Source organism: Cariama cristata, unplaced genomic scaffold (genome assembly GCF_000690535.1).
Source record: "Cariama cristata isolate BGI_N322 unplaced genomic scaffold, ASM69053v1 scaffold35024, whole genome shotgun sequence".
In the NCBI taxonomy this organism is placed as follows: Eukaryota; Metazoa; Chordata; class Aves; order Cariamiformes; family Cariamidae; genus Cariama; species Cariama cristata.
The window spans coordinates 55696-78789 of NW_009611968.1; the positions used below are offsets into that span (position 1 = coordinate 55696).

The window sequence follows — 23094 nt, forward strand, 5'->3', positions numbered from 1 at the left end:
TCACTCTGCAAGTCTGATTCATATCCAATATGTATTTGTACATTAGGTTTGTACATTTCAAACATTCAGACATTTTCAGACAAGAACACAGTAGAGAGATCACAAACATTGGAATTTATCTTAAAATAATTTAGAAATGTCAGTGTTGAGCAATAGATGTGCTCTCGTGTGCAAAGAAGTAAAAATGCATAGTCCAACGCAAGATTCTCCAGTTCCTGAACTGTTATCTCCAAGAGAGTAAACCTCTAGAGTACATCTCCACATGACACATTTATCTAAAGTGGCTGCACACATATAATGATGGCTTTTGTTTAGCAATCATGGTCATTTTGAGTTTGTTTAAATACTGCAGCCGAATGCTTATAAACTAATCCCAGAACATTTTGAAATGCTTCAAAGCTTTTAGCAGGGGAACCTCTTGCATAGGCTTTGTAGATGAAGCTGACCACAGTTCACTGGAACCAGCCAGCTCAGATAAGTAAGATGAAAGCAGACATTTCCTGAAAATATCTTGAAAGCTTTCCATTAGACTGTACCAGGGGTATACACTAAAAACAGCAAGTGCCCATGCTTATATAGCAACCAATCTTCGCACTGCTTTCTCCATTCTTACTCAAACTACTGTATTTGTACCTATTTATCTGCTTCATTTGGTATCTTGCAAAGTTCTTCAGGGGAAAAAAGATGCAACTTCTGTATTCTAGTTTACTGTACATTATAAAGCAGCTATTACTGTAACAAAAAATTCTGCTTAACATACGAAACATTGCAACATGAAGACACAGAAATCTACTACTGCCAAAATTACTACAAATGACAAGTAAATAAGAAATTTGATCTACAGATCATTTTAAAGAGTCACCCACTCCATGACAGGCATGAATGCAATTATTTGACGGTAATTGTCTGGCTGTCAAAGTGTACTCCAAGAAGGCTGATACAGCATTGATGAACATGCTGATCGTAAAGATAGGAGTGCCTCAGGCTAGATTTTCAATAAAGGCTGAGACTGGCTGTCCATATTTTATATGATAATTTGACTGAATAAATCCAGCTGCTAACTAGGAACAGGAAATGCTCCATTTTTGCGATCTCCAACATTTTATACTTCAAGAAAGATAGTCACACTGTTCAATTTCAGGCACTTTTTTTCAGAGCAATGAATTAGAAGCCAAGGTTTCTTTAACAGTATACTGAAGTCTTGTACTTCCAATAGCTTCTTGAGGACCAGCAGACTATAAAGGGAGCCTAGGTCTAACTTAAGCACTAAAATTAGGTGTTATGACTATCCAACGTGCTGTATCCTGCAAAGAGTTAATATGCACACTCCAGTGAAGAGAAGATAGCATTATCATAACATAATACAAAGTATTAAGCAGTGATGAGACTTGAATTCAATACAGCAGTGATAGTAACAGTTATTCTGCCCAGCAGTGTACCACAAAAAGGGTCAGGGCACTCTGAAAGCACACTGTGAAGTTACATACGGTGTTTGAGTCCTCAGCACATGCTAGCCATATACAAGAAGGAAGTGGTGAGCCACAGTATCAATGCACAAAATGGGCTGCAAGCAAAGTCCAACAGTTGCTACTTTAAACAAACCAACCCTGCCCCCTTCCAAACAACAACAAAAAAATACTTGAGGTCTTAGTAGTTTCTTTTGAGGTACATCCTGAAATCCCATGCTCACTCTGCCTTCTGTAGTCTCTGTTCTTACACCTCCTGCGCCCCAAGGTACCTGTAATACGGTCTCTCATCTTCTCAGACAGAAGAAGTACTAACCTCTTCCAGGGTGCAGCTTATGCGACTTCACTGTTTAGTGTTAGGAGTAAAATGGGCATCCTGTGTCTGGGACCAGGTCAAGATCTGTGAATACATATTCTGAAAATGTTCTCCTCTTTGAGTGACAGAAGCTATAAAGAGCCACTCTGACTCAAGCCCCATACAATTCTGCGATCTAAATACATTACATGTGCTGCAACATGCATCATCTCTCAGTATAGCTAAGGGGAAGCCCAAGAAGACTTAATAGAGTGTTAATTCTTTTTATAAGCAATATTAGTAAGATATAACAGATTCCTTGGCAGACTGCAGGAGGTGAGAAAGGGCCACAATCTGAGGACCTGTTTGCAAAGTGTTGTCTAGGTCCTCAGTAGTCTTTTCCTGCACACTCTGGCTTCTGCTAAATATTCAAGTTTGATTTGAATACCCAAATAATTAAATGTTCTGTTTTAATCGTCTTGGAAATGATGCAACACTCATCATCTTCTTCGAGCAATCTTAATACTCATTCTACCCCATCCACATTCTTCTACATCATCTCCTAAGAGGCAGCTGAGAGAATTTGTTCAAAATCTCAAGATGGTGAGCTTGCAAGATCCTTACAATAAGCTGAAGTCAACAGGAGTTTTATTCACGATTTTACTACAGTAATAATAGAAATAAAATCTACTGTTTTAGGATCAAATATAGTTAATTTGTTTAGAGGTAGACTCTTCGAAAGCAAAAGTAAAAAGAGCCTTGGTTCTCTGCTGGTTCTACACTGATTGCTACCAAGACTACCTGCTACTTGTGTAATGTTTTAAAGCAACTGTAAAACAATCATTAGGTCTGTAAACATTTAGAGCTCATCATATGCAGAGAGACCAGCAACATATTTTAACTTCTGATCAAAAGAGTCACCATTTCCTTAAATGTTCAGAAACTACTTGAAAAATTCATAAGATCTGTTTCACAAATTACCAGTTCAACCATAAGAATATATGGTAAAAATGACAAAAGATTTGTTCTTATAGTTGATAAAAAATTTATGCCAAGGCATTCAAGTAAAGTTACTTTCTGTGTTCTGATTTAATGAATCATTTGAGCGGTATCTGGCTGGGTGACACAGATGTAAGGCTCGCTGAAGCCTACTCTAATGCCTGCTGGTATAGTCTTCCTTGGGACAGTAAAGCCAGAACAATGTGTCAGACTGAAGTAATATCAAGGAAAGTAAGTGCAGTACTGGGGATGCTATGAGGTTGGCCCACAACACTTCTTGACCTGTGAATGCCTGTAAGCACTTCTCTGTCCTACAGGCTCCAGTGACCCAGGAAGCCCAAAAGCAGCGGCAGCAGCACAGTAATAAACAGTCTCTGGAATAAGATTTTTGCAATCTTGTAATTCAAGCTGAAAGACATACAAAGATTGCTTGATGGTTTAACCCTACTGGAAGGCAGGGTCTGACACCGTGTGAAACCACCAGTGATTTCTTAAAAGGTGAACTAATGTTAAATGTTTAATACGAATTTGTGAGAGAACTGTCTGTTTTACACACTGCAAAGTTTATCTCTTTAACTTCAGAAATGTACATGAATTTGGAAAATATAAATTAAGGAAGTTACTTGATGCATATGACCACAGCTTTTATAGATCATGCCTCTGTGTAGAAGTTTACCAAAAGACACTATAATAAAATTAGACTTCCCATTAGGAAAACCCTTGGAAAGAATTTAATTCTACGGTAAGTAGAACAAAGCTAAGGAGGACTGTAGGCACTATAGTATCATAATCTTAGGCAATAAAGCTAATCCTCATAAAAATAAAATACTGGGTCCCAGTATTCCTTTCAGAAATTTGGAAGTTGACGAAAAAGCTTTCCCCTCTCAAAGAAGTTTGCTATAATATCCAAACAGACATATTTAGAAGCACACCATACCTTTATGGAAATAATTTGACTTTAATCATGAAAGTGAAATCTTTTAAGAAATTAGAAGTGAGAAATGAAAAGTGTAACAGTTATGCCAAATTCAAATAATATAATACACATCATTTTGTCCTACTGTCAGAGAGGGGAAGAATGCCTGTCAGCAGCAAATGGAAGAGTGTGAAGTATACTCCTCCTTCACCCCACCAGCCCTCTTAAAAAAACCTTAAAGCTTAACTTTTCTTTTTTTAACATAACATTCAGTTTTTCCATTGTTAACATGTTGTTGCAAGTGGGACAATCCTGTTTTGTCAAGAGAATTTAGTTCATTTGCATGAAATAATATTTCTGTTAATTTAAAGAAATCTTTCCCTCCTTTTATCTGAAAATTAAACATAGTCTCAATAGGCTAGTTAAGACAGTTGTGTATGAAAATATTTGGCATGAAAGGGTACTTACACAGATAACAAAACAATAGCAATTATAGTCCATTCAGGCATTTTGTGAATAATATTTCTGTTTGTTAACCTGAAAAATAATAATAATAAAAAAAAAATCAGAAAATTTCAGAGTGAAAGTGAACAGATTTTAACTGCTGAAATTTAAGTCTACCATTAAAAGACTTAATACACTGAGTTACAATGTAGCAATTACAGCTGTAGCTGAGCAATTCACCAACTTCCAGGCTCTCCCTCATCTTATCCTGTAATGGAGGAATTGCAGAATTCCCAGTAAGTCTCTTTTTTTCTATATGAAAGTGGGATGGGGAAGACTGAACAGAAATTAATTCTTTGAATTAGCTCACAAATAGTCCTGGCTGCTGTGAGGGCTCAGCTCTCACTCATAATCACTGGGAAATTCTCAGGAACTGCACATGCGTTTCTGCAGAGATGGGCCCTCTTACACTTAGCTTCCCCCCTGTTGGTTTCAGATCCCAATTTGCTGTAAAAGCTAATGTTGTGGAAACAGACTGGATTTTATGAGATACTGGAGAAAATCCTCTCATGATTCTTGTTTTTAAAATGGAAACTTGGAATTCTAACTTACGCAATGACAGCCACTGCAGATACAAGAGCAAGAAAATGAGGTGTGAATCAAGAACCACATGAGTGCTCAAGAAAAGTGCTGCTGCTTTTCATACCTGCTGACCCATTTGGCTGAACTTCATAATAAGACATATCTGTTTTAAGTCAAATGTTAATCTGACTTAAACCAATTCACGTGTGAATTCCTATGGCTGAATTTAGGCATGACCCATGGTGTTCAAGACAAGCAATTTCATGGAAAAGTCCCAGCTAAAAATGAAGCTGTGGCTATGCAGGCACTCAAAAAGGCTAGCAGAATTAATTTTATTCAGACAGATGGCACCATCCAACAGAAATACTGAGGGGCAAGTGCCTCCCTATGTTTGCTTCCTTCTTGGTCTCAGCTTCCCTTCTATGCAGCCTTGTATAAATTCAGATCCAGAAGGAAGCTACCCTGTCATTCATATCCACTTCTACAGGCACTGGTGAAGATGGGAGGTTGCTTAATATTAAATACCTGGCAACAAATTAAAATCCAGGGCTTTCTTCCCCAGTATTTTTTTAAATTTCTTTGGGCAAGTATACAGTTATCCAAAAAAAGTGTTAAAAAGGGGAAAAATAAAAGTACTTGTACGTGCCATTGTTAAAATTCAAATTCTGTTAACTAGTTCCCCAAAATTATATCCAAAATGGTCATTAAAAATGCAGTAATAATTAAGATGTTTTATAGGATCATTTTGCATTTCCCTATTTCAGAAAGATATTAAAAATTAGTAAAATTATTTTTTATTTAAGGATAGTAATGATCAAAGCATTATTATCCTATTTCTCTCCTCAAATCTCCAAGTTTTCCAACAAAATAAGCCTTTCAAGCAATGATTACTCACGTAGTGTCTCAACAGCCTGAGTTTTGTTACATAATGAAAGGAAAAGCAATGTTTTGTGCTATATGTACAAGAATTGTCATGTCAAACTAGAACCAGTAGTTCCAGCAAATACAGATTATTTTTGTCATTAAAAGATTCCTGTTTACCAATTACTGTTTGAAATAGCTACGGCATTAGCTGGCAACAAAGCTTGTACCTGGTAAACTGTTACATTTTTCTGGCTATAGAACAAGAGACAAAACAAAGGCTGAACGTCTTGACTCAATACTGATAACAGTGATAAACACTACCAAGAAATGCCTGATGGAATCATCTTGACAGGCAATTCATATGTAACATTCCAGTTAATCTGCTATGATGAGACACAATGGAAGAGACAGCTCCAAGCCACCTGGGAAAACTCTGTCAAATAGAGAAAGCAGCTTTATTTCAATGCTGTACAAGGAGTTATTATTGATTAGAGCACAGGAAGGTGTCATTCTTGTACACAAACTGAGAGATGCAGTTATTTGTGTCAATTAACTCTTATTCAATGTTAGTATTGATTGGCAAGGTCTGAACACTAGTCATTGCCATCAATATGCTATTTATGAAGGAAGTAGTCAAAAGACACAGATAACCAGCAGGATATGGCAATATGCATCTGCTGATGTACTGCTGTCACTGGACTGAATGAACAGTCAGGCTTCCAAACGAGTAACCTTTCAGTACACCACCTGTCCTAAAACACTTGTGCAGCTGAAAAAAACCATTTCAGGCAGATCAGACTAAAGCTAGCAACCTACAGGTGTGAAGCCTTAAATAATAAGGAGCAGTGGAAGGGCAGTCACTTTCAAATATAAGCTGTGTGTCAACACAAGGCCTCCAAAGAGCAAAGCTTTCAGAAAACAGAGAAGTACTAGTCCTCTGTAAAAATAGATTCATTAATTCTTTGCCTTGCCTCTAGCCAAAACTGTTATTTCAGAAGAATCCATGAAAGAAAGGTCACTAGATTTCTGTCATAAACATATAACATGGAAATGTTAAAACTGCACAAAACTTTGTGTACATTATTTGAGTTTTGCAGTGAAATATTTTCTGTTAAAGAGTTTGGCTAAATTCTCCCTCACCTACCCAAAGTTGGATGATCCCAAATAGCTGTGTTGGTCACTTAGTTCATAGTTTGTGGGTGTTGTGGTTCACCCCAGCAAGATGCACTGCAGCTGGACTTGACTGCTTCCACCACCCCGTAGGCAGCAGAACCCATGCAGCAGTTTTAATACTCTAGGAAGGAGCCCAGACTGAGCAAATAGATCCAAGTGGCAGAAGCTGACAGGATAAAGGACTAAAGAGTGAGATGCACAGGAATTCCATTACAAATGACCCCTCCAATAACTGACTAGTGCCCAGCCTTCAAAGAAAGTGAACTCCAATACGGAAGTTGTAGGAATACAGGGGAGTCCAAGGTTAAAGTAACTAGTAAGTAAAAAAAAAAAAAACAAAACTCAAAAATGATAGAGAAAGAACATACACAGTTGGTTGTAGTTCTTTTCCATTAGTTGTCTTCCCATTTAATTACTGCCAGCTGCAAATATTGCTAGCAGAACTCCATTAGCAAATGACAGCCTGATTTGTACACAGTGCCTGCTGTGGCAGCAGATTTAAGCACATCCCCAAGTACCCTGTGCAAGAACTTCGACAGACACCACAAACTTGAAGGCAGAGGAAATTCAGCAGTGCAGGAGCTCACTGCCCTTTCCTCACCAGGATTATGTTCCTTGGGACTTCTGGGAAGCAATTTGATAACAGGAACACTCTCCACAACAGGGAATGGCAGAAAGACACCAGGATTATTATGTTAAATAGTTATTCCCTAACAGGACCCTAGCATCAGGTATTATGAACAAGATGCAAGAAAATGTAACTGGCTAATATAAAAGGATCTTTTTAAAGTGTATTTTTCTTTATACCTATTTATGAATTATAGTCTTGAGTGTTACTTCCTTTTCCAGAAGTTTGCTTATCCTTACAATGAGAATATACCTGTCACCTATGAATCTATGAGCCCAGTTTTTAACATGCTGCTATGAAGTTGACTAATAGATAGTAGCAATGAGCTATTGGTACTAAATGTACATTGGTGAAAAAACATTCATCTGAACAGGTCCATGCTTGCTGTCTTTCAGTTTTACCCAGTATGTCTGTGTTCTATACACTGGGAGAAAAAGAAAAAAAATGTGCCCCAAACAGAAGATTTTCTTTCTGTCTTTCGTTTTACAATTTATCTTTGTTGCAAAGTGAAGTCATCAGCATCTTGGTAAATGAAGCAGCCTTTTTGTTCACACATCCAGATTCCCAGGTGTATGCATACATAACTTCAGTTCAAGAATCTGACCTGTTAGTTTGGCTATTTGCCTATTCTGTAAGGCAGCAAACTGACTTCATGGGATTAGGACATAAAGTTGTGACTTTAGGGGCCCTCAGTTGTCTAGAATTTTTCCAAAGCTTGCACCAAGATAAGTGAAGTTTAACTAACCCTGGTCAGCAGAGGCAAATACTAAAGCATAGACTGCTCTTCTTGAGGCTTCAACTAGACCAGATTAACCATAAAAGACAGCTCCTCTACACCTTGAAAAAGAGGAACATATTTACGTACTGTAGTATAATTTAGTTTGATGACAACCAGCAAAAATAAGCTAATGTTGTAACTCTAGACTCTCTTCAAAAGAAGCCCATTTACTTGCAAAAAGGCATTAACGTTCAGGTAATTTCACATTTCCATACAGAGCCTCATCTACAACAAAGTATTGCTGATTGACTTGAAACCCAGAACCTAAAATTCCACTTAACAAGAGGAATAGGTAAAAGCCTCTTAGTGAGTGTATACACTAGATAACGTACACTCATGATACATATTTAAAAGCTAAAACATTGTTATGGAAACAAGATAAGACAAAGCTGCAATAAAAAGTCTTGAATACATCTTTAGGAAACACCTGTATCATATCATCGACAGAGTTCAATGTCAGTGATAAGCTCCATAAAAGGAATTAAAATACTTGCAACCATAAGGTACAGAGGAAATTCTATTTCAATCTGAAACATTATGCTTAAAAAAACCCAAACAAACCACCACACTTTTACAAACATAATAATTTAGCCTTGATTTATATATAAATAGCTAATTTTCTCTTGATCTTTTAACAAAGTGCCCTTACATACTCTGGAGAATTATTTGACATCTCAGTTTTCGTAACAAAAGCTTACAGGCACTGAGGGACTTTGTTTGGGAAGAGCTCTAACCATTCTAAAATGTCTCTTGAGATCCCTCTAGTGCATTTCCCAGCAGTGGTGATTGAATAAAATGCTGCCCAAAGGAGGCTGAACTGCAAGTGTTCCTTTAAAAACCAATGGAGCTGAAAATCGTTGTTGCTTAGTTCACCACATGCTCTTTTACCCTTCTTCAGCTAAGCCGTACTTCAGCTATGTGTTTTATCTCCTATCCTCTTTGGCAAGTTCTTCCGCCTAAAATATTTCCAGTACAAAAAGTAAGAAAGAGCACTAGCATTTGTCAGTGCTCCCTAACCATAGTCATTAAGCATTTTAACTACATTAACAAAGAAAGTAACATTTAAATTTCTATACCCTGCAAACATAAATACCATTTAAAAATTATTGCAGGTCCCACTGCCAAAGCATTCAACCTAAAATCAGACAGACCATTCATATTAAGTAAATGTAAACCTATACAGAACCGCAGATTCAAACCTATGCCTTCATCTTAATATACATGAGCTAGCTTTTGTGTATCAACAAACCGTTCTGTATCAGAAACGCAAGGAGAAAGGGCCCAAAGGTTTTTATTGCTTCCCTATTTCCTGTATTTTTGTATTATTTTACTACCAGTGACAATAAAACTCCATTTATTTTGAGAGAGAGAAATATATAAAGGCACTTACAAATTCTTGTGTAGTGCCCACAATTGTCTTCAACCATGCCCCTGCCCAAAATGCTGAATTTCTAAGCAATTTATCTGTAATCTTCACAGTAAGACAGCCCCAAGAACTTGCTACCATTACTGTCAATTTACTTCCTAGCAAAAAAAGACTTAAAAATAAATTCAAGAACTGTTATCTGAAGGATCAGAAATAGGTATGGGGAGACTTTTAAAATATGATAAATTATTGCTACATGAGCCAGGTATTGCAATCAAAGTCCAAATTAATTACGTTTGGGTCCATTCTGTAAATCCACAGATGTGTATATATATGTTTTTAGAAGTCCATTTTGGCTTCAAGGTTCCTTTGCTATAAACCACTTTTAAAACTTCATATTCAGGCCACATTGTCTTTGAATGGCAAAAATTATTTAAAAGAGAAGTTCCGCTTTTGAGAACCTCCAGGACTTCTTATATAATCAATCATACAAAAGTAGACTGAACGAGACCAAGTGTTTTTGCAGTTCTACCGATCCATAAGCTAAAGTGACTGTTCAGCATTTAGGCTGCAGAGTAATAAAACTGTTTTAAGTTTGAAGACACGAAGATCTTATTCAAACAGTAGGTATATATAGGGTATATACATGCTGCTCCAATATAACCAAAAATATCTTCCCTGGTTTCAGTGTTGTTGTTAAAATAAAAGGTTAATCACAACTTAAAAGGCTGCAGTTACAGAATCAAGTTCAAACACTAACAATTCTTTTAAATAAAAGAGATCATGCACAGAGTCACCAGAAAGAAAAAGACTATCTTCCATAGTAAGAAATCCTGCATATAGAGATCTGTGTTTTAGTGGTGCCCTTCCAGATGTCAGGTAAATCATAAGGAATCAGGTAGAGCTGGGTTTCTATTCACAAAAGCCTGAGTTTTGGAAAATTTACATGTAAACCTCATGCAGGTTAGAAATGTTGGGGGGGGGTGTGTGGGGGGGGGGTGTGGATGACAACGTACAGAGTTAGCAACTGTTGTCGCTCCTTTTCCTGACAATACTTCAAGATGCAGGACATGATCTGGGTCCAAGTTATGAGAGTTGTGTCCCAAAGAAAACCTAAAAATGTTCAGAGAAGTTACCACCATTCTGTTTTCCCTCCTTCTTTATCCCAGTGTTCCAGTGTTTCCATATACTGTCTTTATAGTGCTTCTGACTGAAGCAGAAGCTTCATCTGTGGTGATAAAACTTCCACCAGATCTACTTCCCCTTGAAATCAAGAACAAGACAGGTCAAACTGGACCTTCTTCCTGGCTCTAGAAGTTTGTGGTAACAATTATTAATCACATTAAAACCATTTAGCCTGGCTGCAGAGAGCCAGAGCAAAAGAAAGCAACAGATCTCAGAAACTCACGCTTAATAGGAGGTGACGAGGTAGCAGAACCTTTAAAAGACTCACCATCATCCTCCAGAGACCACTGGCCTAGTTTTTAAAAATCTACAAATACTCCTGGTGACCTAGCCACTGTCAGGAGCAGGGAAAGGGCTGACTTGTTAGTCCACAGGGAATGTGACATTACCTACATGAACACACAGCTAGAAAAGGGCAAATCTACAATGGGGCCCTCTCTATGCCCAAATCACAAATCATTCAACAGCATATTTAATTAATCAATCAAGAAGAATCTCTAAATAAAGACCAATACTCACTGGAAAGTTTTGACAAGATTTTTTAGCTCTGTGTAAACATCACCTGGAGTCATCTGAAGAGGACCCAAAACTGCAGGTAATCTAGAAGGCAAAAGACACCAGTCAATCTACATTTTCCTCTCTTTCTCATTTCTTCTCAAGTAGGACTTCCACCAAAGCTCATGGAAGTTAATAAAAAGAGATTGACTTCTGTGCAGCAAATCAGGCCCGTAGTTTACATTTCAGATTCCTCTGAGTGGTGTTTGTGCAACACCTTCGCTTTACAACAGGTTGTTTTTAAAAAGAAGTAGCTCTAGTTCAGTGTGAACATGAAGAAATTAAATATAGTTTTACATGCGTACTCTTATTAACTTCGCATTTCAGTTCTGACAAGACATTCTTACCAAAAAAATCAGTGTTAACATTATAAGGATTAGAATTCCAGGCCTCATAAATGTTTCAAATATTTATATTTACTTGGTTCAAAACTAACAATACAAAATGAAACCACATGTCTAAATGAGGCTTGCACAGAGAACGCATCTTCTAACCTCAGACTCACGTAGATGCAACAGATGTAAGCCTGATAGTTGGAATCCAGATGATAGCAGGGTAATCAGAAAATTTCAAAAGAAAGAAAAAGACAGATTGCCTCCCTACTTGAGTGTGCGTAAAAATTGACACAGCACACAACAAACCACACACACTGTTTAACTAGTTGTCAGTATCCCCAATTGCTGGAAATAACATGCATTGTTTTTCACATTTAGGATGAAACTTTTGCCTCTATTTCCTTGTTTAACAGTTAATATCCTCTTGCATTTGTGTATGCAGTTATTTACATTTATATGCACATATGCACATGGTGCATCAATATTGCTGGAAGAATCAAGATTTCTATTCTCCTTTACATCACTACATGTTTTACCAAAACTGAACACAGGACTCTTATGATGCTGGGCATATTCATGTTCCCACTGACTTCATCTGAACACACCAAGAAATCATTGCTTTATCACAACGAAAATAGTCTCTCTTGAGTGTGACAGGACTACTGCTCACCTCATGAAATTTAAAATGATCAATGAAAGAAGGGGATAGTCAAGAATAAAACCTTTGAAGAAACTAAGAAAAAAAACATTCTGACTTTCTCATCCTCTATTCATGGAGTATGAGACTTTTAAGTTTAACACAAATTTTGCTAGAAGCTGAAAATGACTGACAAGCTTGTGGAAATATTTGAAGGGGCAGAGAAACTGCTTTACCATACAGTAGTAGTCCTTGAAATCTGTATGACATTGACACTTACAAAAAGATCAGATAGCCACCTTTCTTGCAGCATAGTTTGATTCTGTATCTGTGGCCTGTCCACACTTGTTGGAGGCAGAGAGAAATAGAATGGAGTTTTTTTTGAGGAGGGAGTTTTGGTCGTGGGGTTTTTTTAGTTAAAGAAAAAAAGATACTGTAAAATCTAGTTTGGCTAGCCAACACAAAATATTACCATAGAAAAGCACAAAACCACCACAATCATGCCTTCAAACACTAATTTATCTGCGTTGCCTTGATGATGGGACTATTTTCAAGGTCCTCTCAATGTTGACAATTTAATAATTTTAACAGCTACAGCAGAGATGCCTTAATCTCTTTTCTGGGACTCCAAAGCCCTTTTACATATGTGAAAAAGGTCTGATGCTTGGAAAGCTTTAAGATTCAACTCTGAGGGCCTTTAATGGTTGTAGCTAGAGGCATGCTGATACCAGCCATCCAAACATGGACTAGAAACTCTTTCAGTAAGATCTTTGCTTAAACTATTGAGAGGTCTGAAAACACCACTTCCTTCTGTGTTGATTTGTTTAACAGTAACAGTATGCCTAATGTACAGGACAAGTATTTGCAGTCCTCCCAATCAACTCCAAGGTTTTCAGTTTAGACTTGAGCAGTTGGTACATACAGCTCTTGAAATATTTAATATTTTACATCCATCAGAATCTGCTTTTAGACAACTTACAAATAGTTTAGATTATTTCCAGATAACTGAGGGAAAGAAGGATGATTAAATAAAGAGCTTGCTGTGGACTTTTTTTTTTTTTGAAGCGCATATTCTCATTTTAAGGTCCATGTGTTACGCCACCACTTAGATCCAAGGACTACAGAAATTTTCATTGTAATGGCACAATTGCATTGGCTTCTGCCAACTACTAAAGAGTGGGAACATGCTGTCATGCCAGCCTGGAATGCCATCAACTACAAGCTCCAATGGTTGTAGGAAGGGACAGATTTCTTCTAGAGAACACCTTACTAGTGAGATTCTGACATCTACCTCAGCAGGCTGTGCAAACTGACATCTGCAACCGTTCTGCAGATGACTGTCTCAGAAATAAGTTCTTTAGGGCAATAGTGGGTTTATAATAATAAATAATCATGGCCAATAATGATGAATAAGGCCACCTAGAAAAAGCCAGAACGTCCTTGCACAGTGTGTTTGTTACTTAAAATGATGATGAATGAGCACCAACTTCAGCTTGACATTTACCAAAGTAAAGGATACTTACACTTTTCTCAGTTTTTCAAGGACGATTCGCTTTCTAATCTGCATTTGTGCATTTGAATCAACAAGTGGGAAGGTGAGCTCTTCCTGTTGATCATCCTGTATTGGACAAAAAAACTTTAACAGCTATAACCTAGTATTTAATTAAAGTCAACACATCAAAATAGTCACAGCTTATCAATAAATGTTTAAACATAAGAAAACTCTTATCTCTGAATAAGAAAAATCCAAACCAACCAGTGATTTCTTAATGGACAGAAGCCTGCTTTATCTGACCCAACATACAGTGTGCAGCTAACCTGCTTTCCCCCTTCCCTGTGCTAGATACTTATCCATGTACGATGACAGAAACAAAGAGCTTGTAATAGCTCTTTGAAAGCAGGCGTTACACAGCCTCGTGACTATTCCACCAGACACTTACTTTGCTTGGATGTTCCTCTGCTTGTGTCACTGCCTCTTCAGCCAAGATGCACCTTCCTTTGTAGAACTCTTTTACTCGGAGTTCTAGGAACTCCGTTTCTTCTTTTAACTTTTTGTAACTAGGCACAGGCTTAACTATTCCACTCGGGCCTGTGAAAGGTAAGGAATAGTTCAAACTGTTTTCAGATTTCCCTATAGCAACAGTGTTAAGATCATCAGCTGTATCTAAGTCATCCTCATCAAGTTCTTCATTCTCCTGGTTGGCAGATGATATGCACTCTGATGAACATAAAGAAGTATAGTTTGGGCCATAAAGAAATTTCAAAGTTTCCTGAGTTCTCCATTCCGTAAGTGTCTGCTTAAGCACTTCTAATAAACTGCCTTTGGAATTAACTGGATGCCTCAGTTCAGGATTTTCATGTTCTTTTGAGTTAGCTAGTGTTCTTTTAAGATGTTCTGCGCCTCTTTTGCTCACACCTAGAAAAACTATCTGTGAACCACAGGTACTTTCATAGTTTTCTGAAGCACTTGATTTCCCTAGAGTAGTATTTTTCGAAGGCGTTGCAGTTATTTTATTATGAACAGAGCAAGCATGCATTTCTTCCTGAGCATCTAATTTACAATTAGATAGTCGTTCAGTGGCTTCTGTCACATCTGAGTCTTCAGTTTTAGAGCTGGAACAGACTTTCTGAGCGTGCTTCTTTTTGAGGATGCTGTTTCTGTGCAATTGCTGTGCAAAATTGACTGAACGTGACTGACTTCCTGGTAGGACAGAAGAAACAAATTCTTGTTCAGTATCACTACTGCTGTCACTGACTGTGTCACAAGAATGAGATTCATATGGACTTGAAGATATCCCAGGATTTTCAATGTCAGAGGCTTTAATTATTTCATCACGTAGTTGCACCTCTTCTCCAGACTGTCCACTGTAACAGAAAACAGAAGCCATCAATGAAGTAAGAAATAGGTGTTACCTGTAATAGCTTTTCATTGCCTTACATTTCATTCATGTAAGAAAGATAAATGAAGTATTTTTCCCTTATAGTAGAACTGTACTATTTTGCTTTAAGAAATCACAGCTGCTTTTCTAAAAGTCTTCTTGAACTCAAAGAGTTTTAATGTTCTGCAATCAAAATGAAAATTATCAACACTATTTAGAGAAGTGAGTTCTCAGTTGCTTATTGGCAGTTAGAAAAGAATAGTAAACAAAATGTTATTAAAGACAACAGAATAATGTCAGACTTAGCATGATGAATAGTGCAATTTTAAAACGAAGATAGGCATCTTAACATATATAGGTATACAGTACCCTAAAATAAGGAGGACAGCAGAGCTGGTTTTAGCATATGTAAGTTTGCCACCTAATGGCCATGTGTTGAAAAAGAAAACAAACAAAAAGTCACAATACACAGCAAGGTACAGAGAGATGACAGATTAGAATGATTTAATTTTAGCTGATATAAATATTTTAAGATTAAGAAGTACAGAAGCTTTCATCACATATAATTGGTACCTTTTTTTTATAAGGAATAGATGGTATAAAATATGCAAAGTACAAACAGTGTATTTGTTTCAGGTTTCAACAGGCTCAGTTAACACATACAGGGCAAGAGCAGCTGTACACTAAATCATACAGATCAAATATGCTGTTTTAGAATCACAAATGAAAAAACTAAACAAGACCAATAGTCCTTTGTGTGGGTTCTAATAAGGTCTTTTCTATAACACAGGAAATCAAAGATTCCCCTTTCACCTCATAGGATGCTAATATTTCTAACTATAAGTGCATATAACAAAAAAAAAAAAAATAATTGTTCAGTGTACCTCTGTCCCTCCTTCAGCAGCTCTATGTCTGGTGGTCTGCAAAAAGAAGACAAAGAATGAAGATCTGCTAAATCAATGCTCTTTAAATACACATTAATACATAAAATACATAGTTGAGGTTAGAAAGCATATCTGAGGATCTTCTAGTCCAACACCCTGTGTTCAAAGCAGGATTTGCGATAACAGGTTTATACCTACATGTTCACAGAGCACGACTAGCATGCCTGCAGCACAATGCTGTTATGTTGAACAACATTTAACAGAATCAGCAAGTCACACAACTGTTAGTCAGACAGGACCTCTGAAGTCTCTAGTCTGACCTTCTGCTTGCAATGCAATTGTCACCAGCACTAGATTAGGTCAGCCACAAATTCATGAAGTTCAAATCTTGAAAACCTCCAAAGATAGAGATTTCAAAATGTTGCTGAGTATCCTGTTTCATTCCATCATAACCTTACTGCAGTTTTTTTTCCCAATGTCCAACCTGAGCCATCCATGTGATAATCTGTGGCCATCATCCCTTGTTAAGTTTTCTGCCATCAACCACGAATAATTTGGCTCTGTAATCTTTGTAACTTTTTTCCAACTAGTTGTAGACTGCTTTCAGATCACCTTTGGTCTCCTCTTCAACAAAGTAAACACGCCAAGATCCTCATAGGTCACAAAGTCCCTATAGTAAAAAAAATCCTGGGCCATTTATAGCAAAATGCTCCAAATTAATGCAAAAAATATAAATATTCAGAATATCTTACTTATTTAAAATTATACTTTGTTAAAAATTAGGCTATCAAGTCATACTGTTTTAAGAAAATGGAGTTCAAAGGTTTCCAGAAACTCTGAGAAATATTACTAAACAAATTCTGATGAGTTTCTTTCCAAAGCTCTACTTGCAATTAATCTGCTTTAATTCAGTTATGAGGCAGCATCACAATGCTATTCATTTTATCCAACACTAAATGTTGAAATCCTCACCCACCTGTCCTAAGAATGAAAGAAAACATTTTAAGCATGCACTAAATGCCAGTCAATACACTAACCCCTCTCAGACAGTATATAAAAACCCCACAGGTTTAAAAAGATGAAAGCTGCACCACTCATACGACTGAATTGAGTCTGGAAACTAAAGGTGATAACATACAATGATTTAAATTATTAACTCCACATAACTCGTCTTCAGAGTTTTAAGCTGAGGTTGTAGTTTCTCTGTCAAAAGAATTTCAGATATCCTAATGTGTAAACATGTATCAGTGTGTGCACATGTATGCAGTTGTGAAAACAGACACACCTAGCCATGAACTACCTGGGGTTTTGTTTGTTTGTTTTTTGAAAATACTGCCTCCCCGTCACCTCACAGCATAAACAATTAACTATGTCAGGCACATCAGAACTACACACTTTGGACATTAAGAATAAAGGGAAATTTTAGAAATACTTTCTTTAAAGACAGCAAAACAATAGCATAAAACCACTGGTAAACTTCTTTAAACATCTAATGAAGAGACCAGTTTTACCTACTAGAATCCCTGAGATCAGATCAGGCTGCTCTAAACGCCTTCTCTCATTGATCAGATATTTCGTGTGACTGATCTGAACCGTGAAAATGAGCTCACATATATAATTTCAGCTAGTTTCTTTTGTTGAAAACCAGAAGACTATGAAAAGTAGGGTCTTGGAGAACAAAAACTGAATAAATTCAGCTGAACAGCCTCTACGCAAGTATTTATTGTTAAACAGTGACACCCATTGGCTCAATTCATTATTTGCAAGCCTATGCTTCCTAAGCTAAGCACATGGACTGCATCAGTGTTCCAAAACGAGTGCTACAGTAATAACAGGAAATGGGCAATCTGAAATTTAGACAGGATAAAGAGCCTCTTCGTGCTATAGTCTGCTTTCAGTTGCAAGCATTTGTAGTCTAACCTTAAGACCAATGCCAAGTGCTGTGCTAAAATTAGAAAATCTCTTGTAACAGGGTAAGATTAATTCACCCTGTACATTACAAGCTTTGTAAAAATGCAATCCTAGTAAGTTTTAAAGTTAATAGGAGTTGACTATTATTTATGATTAGTCTGCCCGCTAAACTAACATGGTCATGTCTACTAGGTAGTCACAAGTAGTACTGAGTCGTGCCAATTACTGTAATTAATATGGCAACCACACTTGTAAGACGAACACTATGCTAAGCTAACATGTTAACATCAATTACCTCTCTTCAGCCGAATCATTTTGATGCACTGCAGCTAATTAATTAGCATTGCAGCTTTGATAGAGAAAATAATATTCTCAAAAGGAGCAATGAATGTATAAGATTATACTTACTTTTCTTCTTCTCGCATCCATACTGGACTTTTGGAAATTTGACCTTCAAAATATTTAGATGCTCTATAGCAAAAGTTGCTGCAAAAGCACTGGAAACAAGAGAGAAAGCAAGAAAATACGACTAAAGACAACTTTAATACTCATAGAAAGGTACAAAAGTCATTGGTTTTTATGTGTGTAAAATGAAGTACGAATTCACATTTCTTTTTAAGCCTATGACCAAGTTTTTAATTCACCTGAGAAACCAAACCTATCAAATAAATCTATCCCATTCCCCACAAGCCACTTTAGGCTGCTTCTTTTTCCCCCACTTTTCTGCTTTCCTATTACACACTGAGAAGCAAACCAGTGTTGGATTCTACATAACAATAATTTTTTAAAAACTCAGAACTGTTCAAAGAGCAATCCCTAACCCAACAAGACGGTCATACAGTTTAAAAGACATGCAATAAAATTCAGGTGTTAGTAATGAAAATTTTGGTTAGCAACAGAACCTGGATATTTTGCAATACTCAGAAGGACACCTAAAATTTGGCAGCAGCTATGAAAAATTAACGTGCACACTCGCATCAGGCAACAAGACAAAACATCCCACTTCTCAGAGTCTTGCCTGGTACCTTGAGAAAGTAATTCCCAGAATTTTGTGTATTCCAGGGTTGTAACCAGAGGAAAGGAAGGTATACTAGTGACATTGAAGAAATTTGTTCTGGAACTAGAAATGCTGATCCTACTATGTAGTGTCTAAGCACCTGCAGTTGATTGTGTATCCTGTGAGCAGGCAAAGATGACTTTTATGCAACCACACACATGAATACACTTCCAGAAACAAACAGCTTTGTGAAGAGAAAGGTTTTACGTTGAAAAGTCCTCAAAAAAAGAACCCTAAAGGTAGTCACACTAAGGAATGCATAAGATGTAACTTGTAGTAGGCCACTGCAAACTTCAGTGAATGAAAAGGATGTGCACTTTGACCCTACTAAAGCTCACTGACTATACTGGAGCAAAACAGAGAACACTTCTTCACAAATGTCTTTTAACAGATCAGCTGTACCACATTCAAACTGCCATCCAAATAAAACTTTCCATGTTATGTTTAAATTTAGAAAAGAAAATAAGTGGGTTTTTGTCTTTCCAAAGAGAGCATCTAGAAACTGAAATGCACGAAAAACTTCATATTCTAACAGTTCCTGAAAATTATTTTCATAAAAACCAACATATTGGCTCTGAATCAAGCCACTATGTGAATGCTGTGACAGAATTCATTTCTGATATTGAGACAATATTAAATACATTTTAGATGTAGACTTGTTACCATACCTTTCTTTCAGTGATATCATAAACTCTGTTCGTTTTTGTTGAAATTCTGTACTTCTGTTTTGGCACCTAAAATAACATGCTTACATCAGCAAGACTGTTACTTCCATCATGACTTTACAGAAAACTTCAATCTTAGTTCACATATTTTAGTATGTGTAATATGTTCTAACTGAATTGCACATTACAATGATGTTTTCTCTCAATTCTTTTGATACTGTATCTTCTCAGACGTAAAAGCAGCAATTTATTTTTGAACATTTATATCTCACTATCAGTAGAAGACAACTTCAGATCTACAAGAAAGCCAGTGCTGAACCTAAAACAATGGAGCTGCCATGCTGGAAACTTTACTCATGTATAAGTGTTGGGCAATTACAGACAGGTCCTTCTTTAATCCATATCTACTTATATGCATGTGAGACCGTACTGTCAGAGTCCCCCACCACTACCCAGACAAACCCAGAGAGGAACTTACATAAAATATAATACAGTTTCCAAGTGAACTTCTGTGGGGACATATGAAGTCCAAAACAGTAAGATTTTTTGTCCTTGAGTAGATTTTTTTTTTCAGATACTCAGTTGTACCACAACTGGTATTACATCACAGGTTATCTAACTGAACTCTGAGTTCAGCTTAAGCTCTGACATATCATACCTAAATAAGTGTGCCTAAGACTTTGACACAGGTAACATACATTTTTAGAGCAGATGTATATGCATTCACGTAGTAATATCCCTACATTGTACCATTTTTTTCCTCAATCCTTCCCACAGAGATATGTGGTTACACTGAAGAAGGAACAAGATTAGAAAGTTTCTGCATGCACAAAGGAAGGCCATGAAGCCATACCTAATTCATCTCTATTAATGTCAAAGTAGATGCTAATTGATTCTGTCATACAGTAATGGTTGTCAACTGATCAAATTTTACCTTTTACTGCAGAAGGATTATACTGAAATGGAATGATATGACAACTGGCCCATTACTTGCCAGTATTTTAATCTATGTTTAATATTGTAAGTTTAAAATTAAAAGGAAAATGCAAGAGAATAAAAATTGTGAAGAGATTCTTATATAATAGTATTAATAAAACACAACTTACATTTTCCAGTTTATTTTGACACAGAGGATAACCACATAGTTTGATGATAGACCGTTCATCAACAATGTCTTTATAGTGAGATGGAGTAATAAATTTTCCCTAAAATGACAAGAGAATAGTCCAACAACAGATACTGAAAAATCTGTCATTTTTTGCACTCAAGGGATGTCATAAGCAAATAAATATTTTTAATAAGTTATCTAGTAAGTTTAATAAACAACATTTAGAACCTACACAGTAAAAATGGTAAAAGGGTAAATAGGGAAAGCAGACAGACATAGGTACTTCTTTTTACATATACAAGAGCTTCATAATTTTGCCTCTAGCATGGCACCTATTTTCTTAATTTTCCTCTACTTATATGTTTTGCACACTTATTTATCAGCCAATTTACAACAGTAACAGGAGTAATCATCATACTGTTCCAGCAAACCCGTGCTGCCAGATAAACTGTGGTGCATTATAGAGACTTTGTCTGAAGTCACAGATGACATGATGTAGACCTAAATTTTTATACTTCATATATCAGTCCAGAACCACAGAAGCATAAACAAAGGCTGTGGTAATAACAGTCCTGCAAAACTAGGGCATGTTTTCACTGCAGAACCCTTGAAAATAAGGCAATCATAATCAGAGCTAACAACAGAGGGAATAATAAATGGTTTGTCTACTTTGCTGCAAATTGTTCCAAGAACTTAAAAAACCAAAACGCTGAACACTAAGACACAAAACAGTATAAAAAGTTGCAACACGTACAGAATTCAGAAAGAACTCTTCAGTAACATTCTCTTCCAGGAGCTGTTCAACAATATATAATGCTTTTTTCTCAAATTCAATCTTCTTTCTCACAGCAGCCTCCCAAGCTGCTTTCCTGTAACAGAAGACATACTGAATGACACAGAGGGCTGATTTCCAGAAACAATTCTCCAGTCCTATCTTTATCTTTCTTTCTGAAATACAGTAGCTTTTTTCTGCAGCTGGCCAAACAAAGCAACAAGTAACTGGACTAGTAATTTTGTAATAACCACAAAAGAGTTTCCAATCTTAGTTTGCTTTATTTCCACCCCCCTCAGGGAAAGTATTGATTCTCACTGCATTACAACAATTCCATACAAGGTTACCCAACTCTTCTTGCAAGAGAGGGAAACCCAAAACTGCCTGGAAAAAGCCTGGGACAAACAATTTATGGAGTGTTGCCAGGAGAACGGGAGCTGGATGAGACATGAAGAGCAGAAAGAAAGCAGGATTGGGACAAGACTGAGTGCAAAAGTACAAAGTAAAGGAAGGAATAAATCCCACTACGGTAGATTTCCTGAGTGTTCCCGAGTCTTGCCACTATTCTATTGTCAGCAAATACCCCAAGATATGGTGACACGATCTAGGTGTCTCTGACCTCCATTTGGCAGCGCTTCCCACAGAAGTTGTTAAAGTAGTGTCATTCTGCTGTCTTAACCAATCGAGGTCTACACTATTCACCTGGAAGCATAGCTCTACTACAGAATCAAATGAATATTCAAGGTAATTGTCCATGGCAGAAAGTGTTTTTTCCTCTCAAGTTTGTTTTTTAAAGTGAATAAAGAAAAATGGCAGGTACGCAAAGAAACTAAGATGGCAAAAAGCTAGCACTAGAGAGTAAGGAAATGCGACTGTGGAGCTTAGATTCATAAACTTTTAGCATATTATACAATGCACAGACATGCATGCTGTTAGAAGTTACACAGCATCACTCCAAACAGGCCTGCACAATGTTGATGCTGGCGATTTCCTGAAATTAGTCATGGTACTCTGAGAAAGTGAAAAAAGACGCAAGGCAGAGAATGCCATTTCAAAGCAAGGCAAAACAACACGAATGCCACATATTGTTAGTTAGAAATTATACCTCTGAGCAGCATCTTCATTCTTCAGAGCAGCTGAATGCTTATTTCCTAGAAATCAAATATACAAACGTAGAAATATAGAAATTAGAGTACTTTCTTCCTTTAACAGTGGAAAATATTGGAACCTGAAAAATATTAAAACCTCTAAACATAATAAAAAAATTCGCTTAGAAACTTGCTTTTGGTGGCTGAGGGTGACTTCAATAAGCTAGTAGCCACTCAGCAATTAGACAGACGTGCTTTTTATAAGTGTCAGCACAGACAGGCCCAAGTCTCTCATTACCCTCATTCATCATGTTTTGTATAGTCACCAAGCTAAAGGAAAAATAATTCTGACAGTAATTTTGCACCAACCACACTCACTCTGGTTCTCCACCGTCACTCCAGCCCGGCTTTACCCCTGCACCCCACTGCTGGCAAACGCTGTCCTTTCCAACTGCCCCGCTACTGGATTTTGCTCCGGGCAGGACTCGACAAGGCGGCCTGGACGCC

The 23094-nt window shown here is 37.0% G+C and overlaps 1 protein-coding gene across 1 annotated transcript in view; it reads right to left on the reverse strand.

The window, feature by feature from the left end:
• RPAP2 (RNA polymerase II associated protein 2) overlaps positions 1 to 22650 on the reverse strand; it is a gene marked incomplete at its 5' end in the record, with an annotated part of 44769 nt that extends 22119 nt beyond the window's left edge. The window contains 10 exons of the mRNA XM_009698432.1: positions 4145 to 4213; positions 11216 to 11296; positions 13747 to 13841; positions 14158 to 15088; positions 15987 to 16022; positions 18306 to 18394; positions 19623 to 19688; positions 20726 to 20824; positions 21482 to 21596; positions 22605 to 22650. Of these exons, the coding sequence (XP_009696734.1) occupies positions 4145 to 4213; positions 11216 to 11296; positions 13747 to 13841; positions 14158 to 15088; positions 15987 to 16022; positions 18306 to 18394; positions 19623 to 19688; positions 20726 to 20824; positions 21482 to 21596; positions 22605 to 22650 (1627 nt within the window). The remainder of the gene's footprint in view (positions 1 to 4144; positions 4214 to 11215; positions 11297 to 13746; positions 13842 to 14157; positions 15089 to 15986; positions 16023 to 18305; positions 18395 to 19622; positions 19689 to 20725; positions 20825 to 21481; positions 21597 to 22604) is intronic.
• Between the last annotated feature and the right edge of the window lie 444 nt (positions 22651 to 23094).